The sequence below is a fragment of the Carassius auratus genome, chromosome 32 (genome assembly GCF_003368295.1).
Source record: "Carassius auratus strain Wakin chromosome 32, ASM336829v1, whole genome shotgun sequence".
NCBI classification, from domain to species: Eukaryota; Metazoa; Chordata; class Actinopteri; order Cypriniformes; family Cyprinidae; genus Carassius; species Carassius auratus.
The window spans coordinates 32169718-32190334 of record NC_039274.1 but is presented as its reverse complement, the minus strand read 5'-3'; the positions used below and the strand labels follow the sequence as shown (position 1 = coordinate 32190334).

Below are 20617 nucleotides of genomic sequence, written 5' to 3'. Positions count from 1 at the left end.
GCCAGGGGCTGGAGGATGTCCGGTTTGGGGACCACATGATTTTGTCTCTGCTTTTTGCAGATGATGTTGTCATGTTCGCTTCATCAGGCCCAGACCTTCAGTGTGCGTTGGGACGGTTTGCAGCTGAGATTTCAAAGCAGCTGGGATGAGAATCAGCACCTCCAAGTCTGAGGCCATGGTTCCCAGCCAGAAAAGGGTGGCACGTCCACTTCAGGTTGGTGGAGAGATTCCTGTCTCAAGTGGAGGAGTTCAAGTACTTTGGGATCTTGTTCACGAGTGAGGGAAGGATGGAGCGGGAGATTGATAGGCGGGAATAGGTGCAGGTTCTGTAGTAATGCGGTCTTTGTACCCTGAATGAAGGAAGGATGGAGCGGGAGATTGACAGGCAAATAGATGCAGCTTCTGCAGTGATGTGGTCGATTTACCCCGTCTATCCTGGTGAAGGAGGAGGAGATGACCGACTTTTAAAATATAACATGTAAATACATAGGCCTAGACCTCAGCAAAAACTTTTTTTAAATTATTAAAATAATCCAACATTTTATGAAAAATTCTCCTCAAGCCATCTTCATAGTCTGCATTTAATTCTATTTTTAACCAGAAGATCAGGGGAGAGCGCGAACGCAGTCCCCCACTACCAGAAATTATGCAGTCGAGATTCCCACATTTGGGGAATTCGCAGGGGTCAGCACAACCGGAGTGCAATGGCTGAGCCTCGCCCTGGGTGAACCACCTTCTTGATCATGGTATCTCCCCTGCCAGGTAAGTATGAGTTCTTCACTGACCCTGAAGAGGGAGCACTTCAGGGTGCATCGTTCTCAGTGACGGTGATGAGTTAGTGTGGAGTCCATACTATTTAAAGTGCCCCTAATATGCCATTTTAAAGGTTGCTAATATTAAGGAGTCTCCTAAAACAGGTACGTTTTCTAAAAAATCTGATATCATTTTACCTAACATCTAAATGATTCTGAAACGACTCTTGCAAAACCGTTCTAAGTTCTCTCTAAACCCCTCCTATCAATGAGCCTTCACTGCTGTGATTGGTCAGATAGCACAGTCCTTTGTGATTTGTCTACCATGCACAGCACGTGTAGGAAACAAAAAGTCCACTGCCATGACGGAACAGCAGCCCTGGAGACTTGTAAATACATAGCAAAGATGGTATCGATTGTACCTTACCCATTCGAGCCGGAGTCTGATGATGCAACCAAGGGTTAAAGGGTCATGAAACCCTCGATTTCAAGTATGAATAACTGCAGACATGAGATCTCCAAAATGGGGCGTGAACTCCAAAATGGGACGGGGTCTCCTTTTGCAAAGACTTTGACCATTGGCTGTGGCTTCAGCCAATTGTTACTCCCTTACATTTCAAAATAAAACTTTATAAATTAAACATTGTTTCTAGCTTATCTAAAATATGCTATATAAATAAGTGTTCTCCATGAGAACAGAGCCCAAAGCTTGTGGCCAGGGGTGTTTGGACCCAAGTCTGAACCTCTGCTTCATGATGTCAATGGGAATCATTCAGGAGTCGTCCCAGGGTACAAAATTCGCAGGCTAGGAGGGGGTAGTGATGCTGGGTATAACTAAAGAGGTGCCATTGTCTGGCGAGTCTCATATCGCATAATCTTATTAACCGTTTATCTCCTGAACTGCAACTGTTATTTACCACACTATTCAGCGCCAATGACCGCCATTCAGTCAATATTACTGGTTAAGGTAAGGTGTGGGGGTAGGTTTAGGGGTTAACAATTGTTGTTGCATTGTGTAGGAAACACTTTAACGGACACGACCAATAAAAACTTCAGAATCAGCTGTTGGGTGGAGTGTGCACTGAAGTGGATTGGGGGAAAAATGGTGGCTGCGTGTCATGCGTCTGTCTCTCAATGGGAGGAAGCCATGCCCTATTTTGGAGCTCCCACCCCATTTTGAAGTTCCTGCCCCTATTTGGAGATCTCCAGGCTGCAGTTATACCCTTCTCCCTGATTCAGGACTGGTTAGTTCTCACTACAGTTAAAAATTATTTTTAAAAAGTGGGCATGGTGCACAGCAGAATGGAGGGGGAAGGGGGGAAATGGACAACACACAGCTTCAGGTTGACATGGTTTCATTTCACTCAAATCAGGGTAAAAACACAAATGCACAGCCATCTCTCTGCATTAAAAAACATATGCATTGGTGATAACTTTTTACACTTATTCTGCTGCATTTATATACGCCTTTTGACAGATTCTACAGAACTGTAAACACGGTTACACTCACTGTAGGGCTGTGCAAAAAAAAAAAATGAATGCGATTTTCATGCGCATCTCATCAGCAAAAACGCTCCTGTAATTAGAAGTATATCTCCAGCACGTGCGTTCAGATCAGGGTTGCCAGGTTTTCATAAATCCTGCCCAGTTGCTTCTCAAAATTAATCCAATTGTGTTTCCAGGAGGTTCCCCGATAAAAATTGCTTCCCAAGGGTTAAAATATACGTTTTTTGGCAGGGTTGCCTTGGTAAAATTATCATTTTAGGGGCTAAATATCACGTTATTGGTGTTGTCGCTTTGACCCGCAGACATGAAAAACAACCACAGACTTGGCAACACTGGTTGGCATTAACTACATAGAGCCGTAATTCACTGACAATCTACACAAAATCGATTTTATAATCACAGACATTTCTTTGTTGATTTTGAAAGCGATTTTTTTGTTAGTTGTTGGTAGAGTACAGCTCTGTGTAAGTTGGTAGACTACAGCTCTTTGTAAGTAACTGCCGCTCCACCTGAACCAGTGTTATCAAGTCTGCGGTTGTTTTTCCATGTCCGCGGTTTGAAGCAACCCCAATACCAGTAACGTGATATTTAGCCCCTAAAATGCTAATTTTACCAAGGCAACCCTGTAAAAAAACGTACATTTTAACCTCGGGAAGCAATTTTTATCGGGGAATATCCTGGAAAGGTGCTTGGGCTAGTTTTGGACTAGTTTTGAGAAGCAACTGGGCAGGATATGGTGTGTAAACCTGGCAACCCTGATCTGAACGGAGATATACTTCTTAATACAGGAGCGACTTTACTGATGAGATGCGCATGAAAATCGCATTCAATTTTTTGCACAGCCCTAACTCAGTGAATGAATCGCGTTTGTAAATGCTCTCCTTCCTTCAATCAATGAATGTTTCTCTCAGTTAATGTATGTAGTCTCACAGTCTGAAGCGTCTCACAAGCTGTGGTGTAAAATTAAAGTCCCTCCAGAAAAACGTGATTATGCGATCGCCTGATTTAATGCATAATCAGCCAAAGGCCACATATTTATGCATGGTTGCATTTTTTCAAATACGATGCACTTATTCATTTTTCACAGCATAAATTGATGATTTCAGCAAGCAAAATATGCGGGGTAAGAATGATTTCATAATCCCTGTATTTTCATTGCAAAAAAAGTAGCATAATGTTATATCTTAACAGAAAGTTGAAAAATTTCACTCAAGTAAAGCGCCATTATTTTCCCCCTATTGCCATGGGTACCTTTTGAAGTGACGTAATTACGCGACGTGAACATCATCTGCAAACACCGCTGTGAAACCAGGGTGAAACCTGAAGAACGCAAATTCTCATGTCAACAAAAATAAGCGCAAAAGACCCCGCGAAGCAGTTTCCCGATTTGTTACATGACAGTGGGGGCAAATTATATTGCGGGAACTTGTGAAAACTGCGATTTGATGAAAAAGAGGAAAAAAAAAAGGTGATTCCCCCAACACCCTGTTCTCACTAGGCTACTAACAGTGTTAGGCTACGCAGTTATAGTTTTTATATTCACAGTGGACTTTACAGTTGTAAGATTGCACTTTTTTTGTTATAGAACAGTACCAAAATCTTACAGTTGTAAGCATATTAGTAGTATGTAAAATAATTTACGTTGCAGTAAGAGATTGCACTTTCTGCATTGGAAGCACTCAATTTACCAGAAGATGTCTGTTTTGTATAGCTACTTCTGTAAAACAGGAAGCACACATTTTTTTATTTTTATTTTATCTATTCATTTTTACAGAAGTTGTTGAATATTCATTTTGTAAAGCTATTGAGCCATGTGTTAAGGTCTGAAATAAAGGATTTTTGTCCACAACAATCACAAAAAACAAAACAAAAAAAACATTTTTCTGGAGGGACTGATTAAACAAATCGTCTTCTCATAGGATAAGAACAGTCTCATTCATAATTTAATAGACATCAACGTGTCATCGATGTACTACAGTCTTGTCATGTCACAAATTGTGATGTCAGCACAATGTAGATTCTGTAAGCGGAAGAATATAGCGCTAAATTTAAGTTAACCAGTTTTTTTCAAACAGTTAAAATTGTCAGATGCACATTGTCTTCTATAATGTAAAATTGTCTTTAGACACCTGTGCTAAAATCTGAGAAAAAAAGTAGTCTGAGGCTTCATGAACCTTTAAAACCCTCTGGGGTTCTTCGGTCATTTATGACCCGAAATTTTTTTTTAAAAAAATGTTACAAATCGTAGCTTCATCGGAATGGTCCGAAACTTGGTGACTTTTTTGGTACTTGGTATATGAACACCCCAAAAAATTGGGGACAGGATTTTAAAAGTCTAAGTGGTCGTAAAAAAAATAGTCACACTCAGGGTCTTCGGGTCAAAAATGACCCGACATAGGAAATGAATGGGAAATTTGCAAAAATATGAAAATACTGAGTTTTTTTGTGTGTACAATCTACAAATCAGCCACGATGCAGAAAAAAAGCATACAACAGTGAAGGGGTGAATCTCTAAAACATCAAGAGTGCAAAACAGACAAAAAAATTCACACACACACACACACACACACACTTATACACACAAAAACACACACAAATGAAAGTATCATTGCAAAAGCTAATTTTGGGAAATGTGTGAAATAAAAGAAATTATTCATCAATGTAAGAAATAAAGTGCACAGCAATAAAAGCATGAGGCTGTAAGCCATCAAGGTTGCAAAATAGACACACTCACTCACACACACACACACACACACACACACACACATAGGGAAATATGAGACTGGTGAAACTGTAACAGAGATATGTGAGAATATGTGAAATAAAATCAATGAATCAAATAAAGGGGAGACATTGGATCCAAAATGCAAAAGTCACACACCATGTCTCTCTCTTGAACACACACACACACACACAAACACACACACACAAGCACGTGTGCACGCACGCACGCACACACGCACAAACAGAGTAAGGTCAAAGGATGGAATTCTTCTCTAGTAACCTCCAGGCCTATTCGAGCGACCCAGGCCCAGCGTGACACTTTTTTTATTTTTCTATTTTCCATTTACATGTACTGTTTGAAAATGATTATACGTTTGCTGTTATTTTTGTTTTTTGTTCATAATTGCTGTTGGCAATTTTGAAGAGTTACTGTTCATTGAATTGCAAAAAATAATTTTAATGGAAATGTTTATAATAAAAGGTAAATAAAAATATGTTATGATTTAAATAATGTAATTTTTTTTATTAAGTTAGAATTAAAACAATGGGTAACAGAATGCTTTCCATTTGTTCTCTTTCTAGTGCAATGTTCAGGTTTGACTGTATTATAAAGTAAAACTGGCACTTGAAATTACCATTTAAATCAACCAAACAAACAAAAAAAAAAAAACTTGACAAAAATAGTCTTTGAGAATCTGTGATTATATATTAAAATCCACAACCTGAAATAAATAGGCAAATATGTGCAAAAATCACTAGAATTCACAAGCCTTTCTACAGAGAGCTGTACATTCTCTCTAGTGGTAAAAATGTGCTATTGCATGATAAAAATGCTTAATTTGTCCACCAGATGGCACCAATCTAATTTCAAAAATTGTTTTCTATAGGCCTTGGCTGTACTTTAAAATAAAATACAGCATTAATAAAAATAAAAATAAAAATACATATATATATAAATTTTCTATTATATTCAATGGGAAAAAATGGATCATAATTATTGCATAAAAATTCATTATTCATTATTATTATCATAAAATTCTCTCAAAACACAAAAAAAGAAAGAAAAAATATTATTGAACAAAAATACATTTGATTGATTTTACTGAAAAAAAGTATACCTGAATCCCGGCCTCTGGGTCATTTTTGACCCGAAGGTCCTGAGTGTGACTCATAAATGAAGAACCCCAGAGGGTTTAAAGCAAAAAAAAAAAAAACTAATAATAATAATATTCTTGACTAAATTTATACCCGTCACAAACCCAGTTTAAAGTTTTTTCTTTTTTATAATTAGGAGCACTTGTCCAAAAATGATCCTTCCTAAAACAAGGCGACATTTCACTCAAAATGATTTACAGGGGAATTTTCTTTTTACACTTGTAATGGCCTTTTTCTAATTTTAATTAGGGGTGTGCACGGATAGTCGAACATTCAAATATTTGTTCTGCTCTAATTATTCGATAAATAAGAAGGATATTCGAATTTCGCAACAAAAAAAAAAAAGTTCACAATAAAACCTAATTTGGTCATTTTCTGTGATTCTCAACGGCATATTTGAAGATATATGCAAGCAAAAAATAATGAATGAATAAGGGGCCGTCCACATATTGCGCCTAAAAACGCATGGAAAACGCTAGGCACGCCGCTTTCTCCTTTCCAAAGCGCTTGGGCAGAAGCACTCCTGAGGCGTTTGCAAATGACGCGCTCTCTCCATGAAGACGCAGAAATTTCAGCAAAGGATAAATGGATTTGCAGCACAAAAAAATTGCTTTCCGTAGCTCTGCTATTAAATTTATTTCGAAATGGTAATCCATATACAGCTATGATCAGCTGTTCCTTCATCTTGGCTGAGCTTTCAACGTTGTTACAGGAAAGGATGAAGCTGAATGTTTAGTTCTTGTCACATGACCTGCGGTGCGCTTGAGGCATTCTGAAAAGTTGAGATGTTTTTAACTTGGCTGTGTCGCTTCCATTATGAGCGCGCATGCTCGTATTTCTTAACAAGAACAAGTTTCAAAGTTAAGTATAGGCTACGTTCTACTATAGCCTAATGGCTGCAGGCTGCTTTACATTTTTTCTTGGTTCAATTTTTTTTATTTTAATCTGTACTTTTGTTTGTTTGCATGCATTGTTAAAGGTTTTCAGCTACAAAACACGATGTGTAATGTTCAAGCTTATTGTGTGTAAGCTTGTTCAAAACCACGGAAACAAATGTTGCTGAAAAATAACGTGTGTCTCATTAAACTTAATTTAAATAAAGGAATATTCGAATATTCACTTTTTGTGAGCTCAAATATGGTTCACAAAATTCACAGTTTGGTTCAGTACAACACAGCGGCACCGTACCATGGGTGCTGCAGAGCCTGAAAATAGGGTTATTGGAGGTTACCTAGCTTGGTCTATTATCAGGCACTCCGTAATATTCCGCCTGCTGCACCTATGGTACAGCAGCAAAGTTACTTGATTATTAAACTAGAATGAACGTATAAGTTCCTAGCCATATCAGCCTAGAAAATTGTAACTTTTCATTTTCCACTGGTCTATGTACACAATGTTACTACAGAAGAGTCAAGTTTTAAATAGGAAAAATAAAGAAACTCTTCGGTCATTTGAGCGAGATGCTAATGGTCTATAAATATTCAGCAAAATCAGTCAACGGTGAAAACCAATAGTAGATTTCATTTAAAGTCCAACATTTGAACACTAATATTGGACATAAACGAACACGTTAAAGTATTCAAAACAGGTAAGTTCATATATGTGGAGTAAAGTTGAATTGAACTGCTGCATCAGTCTTCAGTGAATTCTAACATAACTGTGGCATTACACTCAGAGAGAGCTCCTTTAAAATATTGCAAATATATAGGCTGTTCAGATTCAGGGAACTACACTGCGACCAAAATGGTCACATATGCTTTGAAATGACATTGCGACCTAATTTTTTTTAGGTTGCAAATGTATCACTGACTATCTTTGTACCTACCTTATGTTTTAGGCAATATGCTATGATTTACTATGAGCATTTATTAAAACAGAAATGTGTATTTTAAAAATAGGTTTTATAACGTGCTACGAGCATTCAACACATCAAGTTGGCTACAGCCCCGCGATGCGGGAAAGCTCAACTAAGTAGCTGGTTACTCCCACGCCGTGTTCGGTGCGCACGAGAGAGCCACATCTCACGGACAGCAATACTGAACCAAGCTCTCCTTCAAGACGTTCGCGTCCTCCTGCACCTGAACGAACAAATACAAATCGGAGTTTAAACAAAGAAAAGGATGCGAAAGAGCTTAATTCAGCACCGCAGTGTTCTGGTGTTCAGGGCGTACACACAGACGCATCTCAAAGTCTTCTTGCTTTTGTACCAACAAATACATACTAAATATGTCAAAATACCTGTCTTGGAAAGTGTGTTCGAAAATGTCTTAAAGGTCCCCTTCTTCGTGATTCCATGTTTTAAACTTTAGTTAGTGTGTAATGTTGTGGTTAGAGTATAAATAATATCTGTAAAATTCTAAAGCTCAAAGTTCAATGCCAAGCGAGATATTTGATTTAACAGAATTAGCCTACAAATAACGACCCGTTTGGACTACAGCCCTCTAGTTCCTGTAGTAATGACGTCGCTAAAACAGTTTTTTTGACTTACCACCACCCACATGAATTCACAAACAGGGGGCGTGGCCTTGTTGTGCTCCGACGGAGAAGAAGGAAGAGCTGTTTGTTTTTGTCGCCATGTCGTTGAAACGCTGTTTTTTTAATCTCGGAGTCCAATCACCTTTGTTTGGGCTTCCCAGGAACGCTGTACTTTGAGATCAATGGTTACAATTTATGTTTAACTTGGTTCCTGAGTTAAATATGCACACGTAAAACTATGTGCAGCTCAATTTGCTAAGGACAGCTTGCTGAGGACAACTTTCTCAATCTCAATCAGTTTAATGCTGGATTTGCACAAAGATTATTCTTGAAAGATGGAGCAGTTCCCTCTTTGTCTGGACCACAACTGGTAAGTGTATTTTATTATTTAAGTTGGTGCGTTTAACAGTTTCTGTAACTTATTACACAAATGGCAAAGCTGTTTAACTTTGTTAACTAGATGGTAGGGCTGTGCAAAAAAACAAATGCGGTTTTCATGTGCATCTCGTCAGTAAAAACGCTCCTGTGACTATAAATACATCTCCAGCACGTGCGTTCTAGCCCAATCGCGTTATCAGGAGGGCAGCCTGCTCTCAGCTGCTGTCGAATCACTGCACAGGAACCGCTGACCCAATCAGAACTCGTTACGTATTTCTGAAGGAGAGGCTTCATAGAACAAGGAAGTCATCAGCCCGTTTTTATGACAGTGAAAACAGCAGTATACAGATAGGTGAATTGTGTGAAAAATACTGTGTTTTTTTACACGCGAAACATGAACACATGTTATATTGCACATTGTAAACACAATCAAAGCTTAAAAAAAGCGTGTAAAACGGGACCTTTAAGTGAAAGTAAAGAGAAATCAGATGTGTATCATTATAATGACAGGGTTTATACATAACTGTATAAACTATTTCAAAACAAATAATTTTGATTTAGTCATCTCTATGAATATGTTTAATGTAATTAGGCTACAAATATATCCAGTCCATTTTTATTTTATAAAGACCATTTCATTATTTGTCTGTGATTTAAAAATTAACCCACAAAGACACTTTCTTTTTTTTGTTTGCTATTCAACTGCATTTTTTTTTAACAAAACATTGTCTTCCAGTATAACTTTAGCAGCATATTTTGATCCAGCGGTGAAACGAAGTTTTTAAAAGATAAAGAAAAAAGTTCACCAAGTTTAACCAAACAACTATTATAAGTTATAAAACAGAGGCCAAATAGCCTATTTTTACTATGGCTAAAGGTCAAAACATTATATTTACCACGACCGGTGAAAAATTCAAATGTCTGTTCAAAAACATAAGGTGGTCTACGGGCACAGATTAGAGCCGAGTGCGCAGCCTGTTCACATTTAGTGGAATAAATTCGCTCCGCTGGAACAGATGTTGAAGGAACAGCCAGGCACCACTGGACAGGTAAACCTTCTCTGTCCCTGAAACTAATGGGCAGCAAATCTTTCACCACCATTTCAGCGAATAGCTTTGTCGTCTTTTCGGTTCTGCCTACGTTGCATTTAGGTCTTACGGCTTACCCTGAACTGTATTTCCATTGTTCTTCTCAAAGGGAAACCAGCCATCACTATGTGACTTTGAGGCCATTATTATGTCTTCTTACGTTTTGAGGCATCAAGTGGGAAGCTAACCAATCAGAGATCAGGGCGCCACCCAATGTGCTGCCATAACCAACCAAAAAAAAAATAATAATTTCGAGCATTGTTTACGTGATCGATCATCGCTGTTGTGGTCGAGTACTCGAGTACTCAATCACTGTTGCATTGTGTCTTTATTACATGCGAGAAAATAAAAGATCTGAGAGAAAAAAAAAAGTTTGAGAGAAAAAGTTATCACACTGTCTATACTGTCGGCCAGTCTCCGCTGTTCTCTTTGATGTTGCTCCGCGACCTGATGCTTGAGGGGGCAGCTGCGCTGGACGCTCACAGTGAAAAACGCTTAACATGGCTTAATGTACTAAGACAGTGATATTAACAGACCAAACTCACTAAAAATCATACTAAAAGTATACTATCTATAAAAAAATCAGATGAGCCCTGAATATGAATGCAACTCGTTTAATAACACGTTAAGCCTTTTCCTTCCATAGAAAACCGTTATAAGAAAACGCTTAATGTGGCTTAATGTACTAAGACAGTGATTTTTACAAACTAAACTCACTAAACATTATATTAATAAAGTATTAATAAAGTATATAAGCAAGTCGTTTAATAACACGTTAAGCCTATGATGGTTTTCTATGGGAGGAAAAGGCTTAACGTGTTATTAAATGCGTTGCATTCATATTCAGGGATCATCAGATTTTTTGTAGATAGTATACTTTATTAATATGATGTTTAGTGAGTTTGGTCTGTTAATATCACTGTATTAATACAATAAACCACATTAAGCATTTTAGAATGTCCAGATGACCTCAAATTAGATGAACTGCTGCGTCACAGGAACCTTTTTGCAGCAAATTTTGCATATCAGCTCATCTATATTCACTGGCTCGCCCTTTTCATTGAGATGAAAGCCAAAATTTTCCCAAACTGGCGACGTGACGAGCGCATCCCATCGTTTCAGCCGGCCTGTTTAAAACAAACGAAGCAACATAAAGCTACAACGGCTCGCAAGAAAATTACAGTCGTAACCATATTGTATCAATTTATTTTACATTGAATGCACAGTGACAAATTGAAAAAACAAAAAGGCCACAGCTTCATAAAAAAAGGGAAAAAATTTAACACTGCAGTTGCCGCAGTTTCTGCGGTTCCTATCTTTCCTCTGCGGTTTGCTTGTCAATAGCGCGGTATTACAATACTGCGGTTATCGCGACAGCCCTAGCTGTCACTTTTGAGAAAAATCTAATTCGAACGGATATCGAATATCATGCAATTTGTTACATTCCTAGTAACTATTGTCTTTACTTTTTCCTTCGATAGTCTGTCAATTTCTGTATCAAATATTATTTTTCATTCTCACTCTCCATGCTTGACAAAAAATAAAAGGTATAAGCCTACCAAAATTCGAGGACATATTTTTTTACCATAAAAAAAATCCTGTCTGTCAGGGAGCTTTAGGGGTGATTTACCAGTTATAACCGGTTTATTCAGTTAATCCCATGTCCAACAAATTAGTTTTGTGGGGGTACCAAAACTTCAGTATTCGGTACCAATACCAGTGAAAATCCACGGTTCGCAGTACCAATGCAAAACACAAAAATATGCTAAAAAAAAAACTTCTCCGGCTTAACATTTACAGATACTGGTCTATATGGAGATTTGATTTGATTAATTTATGCTAACTTTGACAAATTCCGTGGCTGTCCAAATTAAAATGTTACTTATTTTAATGACTGGATTTTGATATTCCGTCTGTGTTTTCTTCCTCTCGGAAATCATAGCGCTGTATGTGTGAAGAACCGGGTTGACAGGGTAATCGGTACCACCGGTACTTAAAGAAACCTGGTACCGTGAAATTTTCATTTTTTTAGTACCGACTTGTTACTGAAGTACCGGGTCTTTTGACACTACATTTGAGTACTTTATTTTTTCAGGATTCTTTGATGAATATAAAGATCCAGAGATCAGAATTTTACTATTTTTGCTGTACTTTGGATCAAATACATGCAGGCTTGATGAGCAGAAGATACTTCTTTAAAAACAATGTTACTGTTCAAAAATGTTTGACTGGTAGTGTATTTTGTGAATAAAATTGTGTGTCCATTAATAAAACATCACTTACCTTTATTTTATTTCGTTTCTTATCCATATTAAATACTTACGAAAAGAGATGTTCAGCAGAATGAGGTGTCATTCAGTTAATTTTCATATAGTAATTAAATGGTAAATAAGTTTTCGGTTATCTCATTTGTGTCAAATATTTTTTGACATAATACCTTTTATTTATTTGTTATGTACAACAATATTTGAACTAATTGCAAGAGGTGAATAATCAATCAAATTCTATTTATTATCAGTGAAATAATCAATGATTAGCCGATTTATCTTTCTAATAATCGTTAGATTAATCGATTATCAAAATAATCGTTTGTTGCAGCCCTAATTGCCGGGACACATTACACGTGTATTTTCCAGAATAGCAGTGTGAAAGGGGGTCTAGATAAATAGAGAAACGACCAATTGTGATCATTAGGTTTTTTTTCCCCCATAAAATATAATATTTCAAATGCATGCTAAAGGTGCAGTTGACGAATTTTGAGGTAAATGGATATGGACTTCATATCACCCTAAACAGCGTAATCTATATCAAATGAGTTTCAAAAAATAGTCCTAAAAATATTGTTAAAAGTCACAGATTATTTAGAGTCAAACGTAGAAGACATACCACAGCAAGTTTATTTCAAACCTCTGGGAAGCACCGGGTGTACCATGTAAATACCTTTTTAACACTGATTATTCTGTTTTATCTAAATCAGTTTAGATAAACTGGAGTGTATTCAACAAAGAACACAAGCAGCATTAGATGCCAAAGTATGCTGGAGAAGGCAGGAGCAGCGTCCTGTTATTCATGAGACCAGGCAAACATCTTCCATTGCTCCATTGACTCATTTGGTGGTGGTCAGTGGCCATCATGGGCACACTAAGCAGTCTGCAGCTTTGCAGCAACATTCACAAGCTAATGCACGGTGTGTTCTGACAACTTTCTATCATGGCATCAGGACCTGCGCCATGTGGCTGTGGGACAGTTTCTTCCCTCGGGCTGTCAGACTACTCTATTATTAATAAGATAAATTGATGTTGCTATCCTCTGATAGCTTTAATGAGGTGCTGGGCAAAATATGGGATGGAGACTATGTACTGTATGCATTAAATTCAATTTCAAACTATTTTATTTGCATGATTGTTTTTACTAACCTTTAAACATTTAAGTAGCCAAAGAAAAAAAGCACAAGAACATGCACAAATGTAATGCATAAATAAAAACATTGAAAGAAGAAAAAGAGGAAAAAGCCAAGTTTCACAGAATGCTAAACTCATAGAATGATAAACAATTATACATAGGCTGCCTTGTCCAAAGTGTTGAGTTTTTAGATTGCACAGTACATTTGTTTTCCATAGTTACGACTTACAAACATTTGGTCCAATTTTTGCATTTGTATAAACTAAGAGCTAACAGAGTGCATAAAAGCATAAATCCACTGTCTGAGAATGGTTATGAAGCAGCAGACATAGAGCGGTTTCTGCAGAAAATGCTGTACACAAAGCAGCATCCATTAAGTATAGACATCCGGATGTCCTCTTTAAATATTTATAATTAGGACTATACAATTTTACCTCTAATGAGACATTCGAAAACCATCAAAATAATAGGAGCTAAAGTAAAAAAAATCCTAGTAATGACGCTTGCAAGACGCGCATGCGCAGTAAAGCGTGCCGTCAAAATACATGACGTCACCGCGCTACAATACGTAGCTAGGTCAATCTTTATAAATAATACTATAATTTGACATAAGCAATTCCAAAATAAATGTTTTTAGTTCTTATTTAAATGATTGTTGGAATATAGTCAAGTTTCGCTTCCCTGTCTCTTTAGGTGTACCCGTTTTTATGGGGGGAAAAAATAACACTCATAATCACAACACACAAACAACTAACATTTACACTATATAAATACTGCCACGATGACACACTAACACACATATTACGCTAATTAAAGCCACAATTTCCCACTATCAGCCATTCCATTTCTTTTTTTAAACCATTTTAGGGGGGTGCACCGTTCCCGGAAGTACTGCAATACCGGGTCGATGCGTGGAGTGGACGGAGCAAGCCCCTATTCCATCTCCCAGCTCCAAAAATCAATTTAATATATGGTGCCCGGGTAGGGCACGTATCAGATATTAAACTGATAAGAACAGATACTACACTTGATCTTAGCCAAAAGGCCGAGAAGCGATACCTACAAACGGTCAACAGGAGGAACCACATCCTTTAATACAGTAAATATGACGACGGCAAGCATTTACATTTCTTCTTTTAATCCTAAAAGATTCTTGTACATAATGTTATCAAGACTCAACACTCATATTGCTGCTACTTAGTATAATTTAGTTTTCTCTTTAAATGGTACTTTCTTCAACAAAGACTGACAGGAAGCGTCGATATTACAATGGGGTGCGTGTTTGCCAATCAGAAACACGAATACAATTCCAGGAGTATTATAGAATGAAGCTACAGTCATCATGAAACGTATCAAATGGAGATGAAAATACAAACGTAGGACACGACAGCAGAGGTAAAATGCACGTGATCTTTCCGTTTATGTGAACTTATGGCTTAAAACACAGAAATGGTCTGCCCCCCAGTGGACCAAAAATTAACTGCAAAAAGCTGCCACCAACTCGACTCTGACGCAGGTCGAAATAACTTATGCAACGTTACAAAACATATATAAAAATATAACAGTACTTAGAGGAAATAGCTTTGCCACACAACAACAATATAACTAAAGAAATTCATGCATCGTGCTTTTTCCTAAAGATAAACCGCCTTCAGCCACACGCAGCGTTTCTTTCCTCAACTGTTTTAACACTGCATCAATAAACGTCAAAAACATATCACCTGAAGTTCACTAAGTTACATGCACACACATAATCAGCACATAACCACGTTTAACAGTTACATCTTCGAGTTGGTATGTTTAGAAACGTAACGTTTACTCAACTAACTTCTACAAGTTTACCACGCACACCTAGCAAAATGTCATAGGCCTAATTATATTCATCTTCATGCTAATTCCGTAATTGTTATCGCAGGTAATATCATCCACCAACCTACAACTTTTTTCATATAACGCAAGTTAAAACAAAACCTCGATGTTTTAAAAACATACGGAGAGTTCAAATAACTTGTCCAATGTGTTAACTGGATGACGTTAGCTGAATTTAAACTGGCAACGTCGAAAACCAACCGAACAAATTGTCGACACCTTCGACAAAACTAATCAAATAATCATTTGAATCCGATTGATATGAAGCAAATTTGATTTCAAATCAAATAAATTACTCACCTTTCTTTGTTCCCGAGCTGTTGTAACACTTGTTAAGAATAACTTCGCAGCACCAAAACCTCACGCGAAGTCGCGGGCTCTACAAACTCACGTGCGCCCCTTAATTACGTCACAGAAATTACGTTTTCATTTACCTTTTTTTTAGATTTTTGAGTTTTTGACTCAAAATCTTGGTCTGCAGGTGTTATTGAAAACATATATTTTATCAACCTTTTCATTTTCGTTACAATTGAATAGTTACATAGTTTTTTTTTTTTTTTTTTTTTTTTTTTACAATATTATCTCGAATTTACATTTAGTAATTTAGCAGACGCTTTTATCCAAAGATCTTTTTATCCAAAAAATGAGGACAATGGAAACAATCAAAAATCAACAAAAGAGCAATGATATGCAACTACTATAAGAAGTCTCAGTTTGCTTAAAGCAGTACACATAGCAAGGTTTTGTTTTATTATATAAAAAATAAAAATAAAACTAGATAGAATAGAAAAATAACAGAGTAAACTAGTGTTAGAGGCCTTTATTTTGCTTATGTTAACTGTATAATAAATAACAACAAACTTTTACAGTGTAGTGTGTGTGTGTGTGTGTTTACGTGTTCCCTGGTATTCCCTACATTATGTCCCAAGTATTATAACACCAGTAAATATATAAATATTTTGGTCCCCATGAGGAAACAAGCCTTTAAATCATACTCAAGTTTTTTTTTTTAACCAAAAATGCTCGAAGTAAGGGTGATAGAAAATACAGTCTGCACTGTATGAAAACCATTATGGACATAGAATATCCCCATAAAATATGTAAACTCAATTTGTGTGTGTGAGGTCATTACCAAGATATAAACAAGATGATGTCCCTTCAGTCACCACAACAGTCTTTAACCCAAACCACTGTTTTAGTTATAAAAGCCATTGTTGAAGACACACGTGTTACAGTATTCCTGTTATGTTAAATTCATTTATAAGTGTTTTAATCATGCTTGCTTCAGTAAAGATGGTCGAGTTAATTAATAAGATAAAAAAATAAATGACAATCCAGAAGTATCATTAACCTTTTCAAAAGCATCCAAAGCGACTTTTTTTCTCCTAACATGTGTTCCCTGGGATATCATTAACCTTTACAAAAGCATCCAAAGCGACTTTTTTTCTCCTATGTTCCCTGGGATACAAACCCCCAACCTTGTGTTTGCTAATGCAAGAGCTACAGGAACACTAGATACACTAATTGCCATTTATAACACAAGATATTATAAAACAGGGCGTTGTTGTTCTGTCAGGATTTATTAAATGGCTTTACTGTCCCCACACACACCTTACAATGATTAACTAGCCACAATATACATGTTTAACAGTAATTAACCAAAGCAGAAACTTCATCCACCACCAGCTATTCTGTTAACGCACCATATATGGCACTGATAAAAGCACTGTAAATATTGTCAAGTCTCAAAGGGCATTTTTTGGTATCAGTCAGAGCCTGTGCTGCTCAGGGAACACAGCCTTCAACAATTTCTCCTGATTTATATATACATATATATATATATATATATTATATATATTTATATTTCCATCGCAATGTGTACTGGAAAGTGTGCGCGGTTAGTGGGGCTAATACTTCTGCCTTCAGCTTTTTTGTGTATCATAGCAAATATACTTTTATTCTTCCCTAATGGAGAACAGTTGGAACCTAACCAGATTTCCCTTCAAGTCTGGCTTATGGGAGGTGTTCTTGGTGGAGGATTAATTGTGAGTAATTCAGATTTATCTCATCATTAATGTGGTGTTTGTTTCCTGAGAAAACAAACCTGTCTTGTTTTTATGAGATGCACTCTTAGAAAAAAAGCTACAGAAGTTCTCACCGGGTTGGTAACTTTTTTGAAAGGAACAAATATGTACCATTAAAGTACAATATACACTTTAGGTATTAATATGTATCTTTATGGTCCTTATATGCCACCTGTATGAGTAAATAAGGTTAGAATGTGTACCTTTTGAAATGGAACAACCGCAGTGACAGATTTTTTTCTGAGAATGTGTGTGCAGTAAGAATTGTATTATTTACTAACCTAAACATGAACTGACTTGTCCTGGTGTTTTAGAAGTGAAGTGGTGTGACATGTAGCCAAGTATAATATATCATACTCAGAATTTGTGCTCTACATTTGACCCATCCAAGAGCACACACATGCCCAGAGTGGTGGGCAGCCATTTTTGATTTAGCGTACACGAAGCAGTTGGGGGTTTGGTGTCTTGCTCAAGGGTCTCACCTCAGTCGTAGTATTGAAGGTGGAAAAAAAGCAATGGTCATTCACTCCCTCCACCTACAATCCCTGCCGGTACCAAGACTCAAACCCATCAACTTTGTTTTAACCACAAACATCAGATACTTCAAACACACTGCTACAAGATTTCTGTGCCATTTACTTTATTCATGTATGTATAGGATAATATATGGCACACTAATCAATAAAGAGAATTAGAATGGCTGAATTATCAATATTAGTCAATAAAAATAAAGGAACCTTAGAACTACGAAACAAAAGTAGAATGACTGCAATGAGCAATTTGACTTCGTACTACATTCTCAGAAAAAAATGGAAAAAAATCTGGGGCAGAAACTCTTTTAAAAGTACTTGCTTATACCTTATTTAACCCTAAAATTTACATTTTAGTGTACATATTAGTACCTTGATGGCACATATTTGTACTCTTTAAAAAGGTACTGTTTAAGATGACTATTGAATTTTTTTTCTTTTTCTGAGAGTGTATTGAATATCCTGGATATGGTCAGGATGCATTAATCCTGAGGTTACGTAAAATAGCTCATGTTCATTTCGAGCAATAATTTCATTTACAAACAATCATGCTATGAGCAAGTAAACATATTACAGAAAAAGCAGAGTGAGTTTTCATTTTGAAGAAACAAGCACTCTTAAAAATAAAGGTTTCAAAACGGTATTTTTTCACAGTGATGTCAGAAGAACAATTTTGAGTTCTCCAAAGAAACACTTGAACAGATATTTAAAAGAACAAACTTTGTAATTGTGAAAAACATTTTAATAATCTAAAGAACATTTTTCCACTATGAAGAATGTTAAAAGTTCTTCACGGAATCATAGATGCCAAATAAGAACCTTTTCTTTTTTTTAAAGGGTTTATCAAAGAGTAAGTAAATAACACAGATAACATTTAAACTGCTTTACAGCAACCTTTATCTCCTTGAGATCACAGTTAATGATAAGTTAATTTACACTCACTTTTATTGATCAGATGATGTGTCCAAGCTGCTCAGCCATCAGAGCTGGGGGCAAAGGCTGTTGCGGAGCAGGTTGCTGTGGAAACCGTTGCCGTGTGAGTAAACCTGACACAGAAAAACACCTAAAAATGTAACCATGTAACCAAAAATGTAAAATCACTATCGATCACAACAGGAACACTCACTGGAGAAGCTGTACAGTGTGCCAATATTTTCACCAGTTAGACAAAAACAGCATTCTCTTTTGTATATCCACAAATGTATTGTACAGATTATTTACAAACAGTGTATATAACATATTTTGATTGTTTAACACAGTGATCCACTTTCCTGCAGAGTTTAGCTCTAGCCCAAATCAAACACTCCTGTGATTGCTAATAAATGTCTTCAGGGTCATTAGAAAATCACAGGTAGGTTTTTTTGATTAGGGTTGGAGCTAAACTCTGCAGGAAAGTGGATCTCATGAGCCAGATTTGAGGGACACTGGTTTAACATTTCATGCTGTTTTTGTTTTGCTCAGATGCTGAACTCTGTTTTCTCGTCTGTATTTGGCGTTGCTGGGTCGGTCTATTGTGCCTGTGTTGCCATTGCAGCACTCGCTGTTGGGCCAAGATGCCAAGTTGGGATTGATACATGGGGATATCCCTTTGAGGGTACAGTAGGGTAAGAACGCCTAAAACCTAAAAGAAAAATGAAATAAATGCAATGAAATTGCAGCTCTTTGTGTGACCACTAGATCAGGTCTTATCCCGCACCTCTTCTAAAGCTCATTCTCTTTTCTTTTTGTCTCGCTGTAACAGGAACAGCAGTTACCTAGCGGATAAGACTATATGGTCCAAGTGTATCTTTCCTGAGAATGTGGTTCTCTGGCACATCGTGCTGTTCTCCATACTTTTGGGTCTGTCTCTGATCCAGATGATGCTCTGTATCATTCAGGTTGTAAATGGATGTGTGGGCTGCCTGTGTGGAGACTGTCGAAAAAGAAAATCGGTAAGTTTTATGTAACAGCATTTACACTAACATTGAAATAGTTGTGAGTTTAACTGCTTGAATGAAAACTACATTTGAAAGACTGGCTTGTAAAAGAGAATCACTTTTTTTCTGTCTACTAAACATATCATTGACGATAGACTTACCACTGTAGTCTCTGAGGTCAATTCTATAGACAAACAAATGTTAACTGTGTAAACATTAAGACCTCTCAACACTAAAATAATAATGAGTTTCCCTATTCATATATTGGTAATGATCTCTGTTCTCTGTACAACAGGATGAGGGAGGTCTGTAAGATCTACGGAGGAGGAAAACAACAACAAACAAATACAAAATTATTCAATGTTGAGTCCTCATAACAGGACAAGCGCTTTCATACAACACTAACAACTTGTAATCCATGTCATCCCTCAAAAGTGATGTTGTGCATAAATGTAACCTTTTATGTAACTTTATTATGTTAAGTGCTATTGTAGCAGTACATGGTAACCAAATATCAAGCTCGGTAACCTGGCTTTTATGATATAAATTGTGTAGAAATTATTTGTACTTTTTTTAAATATATATAAACTAAGTGCATTGTGGAATACAAAATCATCAAGTCCTAATGATTCAAAACAACATTTCTTCAGAATAAACATAATTTGCTAACATGTATTTAGTCTGTCATGAGCCATAAAATTTAGTTTTGTGTCATGAGTTATTAACTTGAGTATTATC

General features: G+C 36.7%; 1 protein-coding gene and 2 non-coding genes across 3 annotated transcripts; 1 reads left to right on the top strand and 2 right to left on the bottom strand.

Moving 5' to 3' along the window:
- Positions 1-606: 606 nt before the first annotated feature.
- LOC113052577 (U1 spliceosomal RNA) lies at positions 607-770 on the bottom strand. The gene has a single exon (XR_003277080.1). It is a non-coding gene; the product is annotated as a U1 spliceosomal RNA (small nuclear RNA).
- Positions 771-14346: 13576 nt separating this feature from the next.
- On the bottom strand, positions 14347-14537 carry LOC113052584 (U2 spliceosomal RNA). Its single transcript, XR_003277086.1, has one exon. It is a non-coding gene; the product is annotated as a U2 spliceosomal RNA (small nuclear RNA).
- A 2563-nt stretch (positions 14538-17100) lies between these two features.
- On the top strand, positions 17101-20566 carry tm4sf5 (transmembrane 4 L six family member 5). The gene is made up of 5 exons (XM_026216554.1): positions 17101-17394; positions 18919-18999; positions 19425-19567; positions 19705-19894; positions 20175-20566. The coding sequence occupies exons 1-5, from the start codon at positions 17224-17226 to the stop codon at positions 20190-20192; spliced, it is 603 nt and encodes a 200-aa protein (XP_026072339.1). The 5' UTR covers positions 17101-17223; the 3' UTR covers positions 20193-20566.
- Positions 20567-20617: the final 51 nt, after the last annotated feature.

Coding starts and splice junctions, on each gene's coding strand:
- tm4sf5 (XM_026216554.1), top strand. CDS start 17,224: ATGTGTACTGGAAAGTGTGCGCGGTTAGTGGGGCTAATACTTCTGCCT. Junction 17,395..18,918: donor TTCTTGGTGGAGGATTAATT/GTGAGTAATTCA, acceptor TTTATTGATCAG/ATGATGTGTCCAAGCTGCTC. Junction 19,000..19,424: donor GCTGTGGAAACCGTTGCCGT/GTGAGTAAACCT, acceptor TGTTTTGCTCAG/ATGCTGAACTCTGTTTTCTC.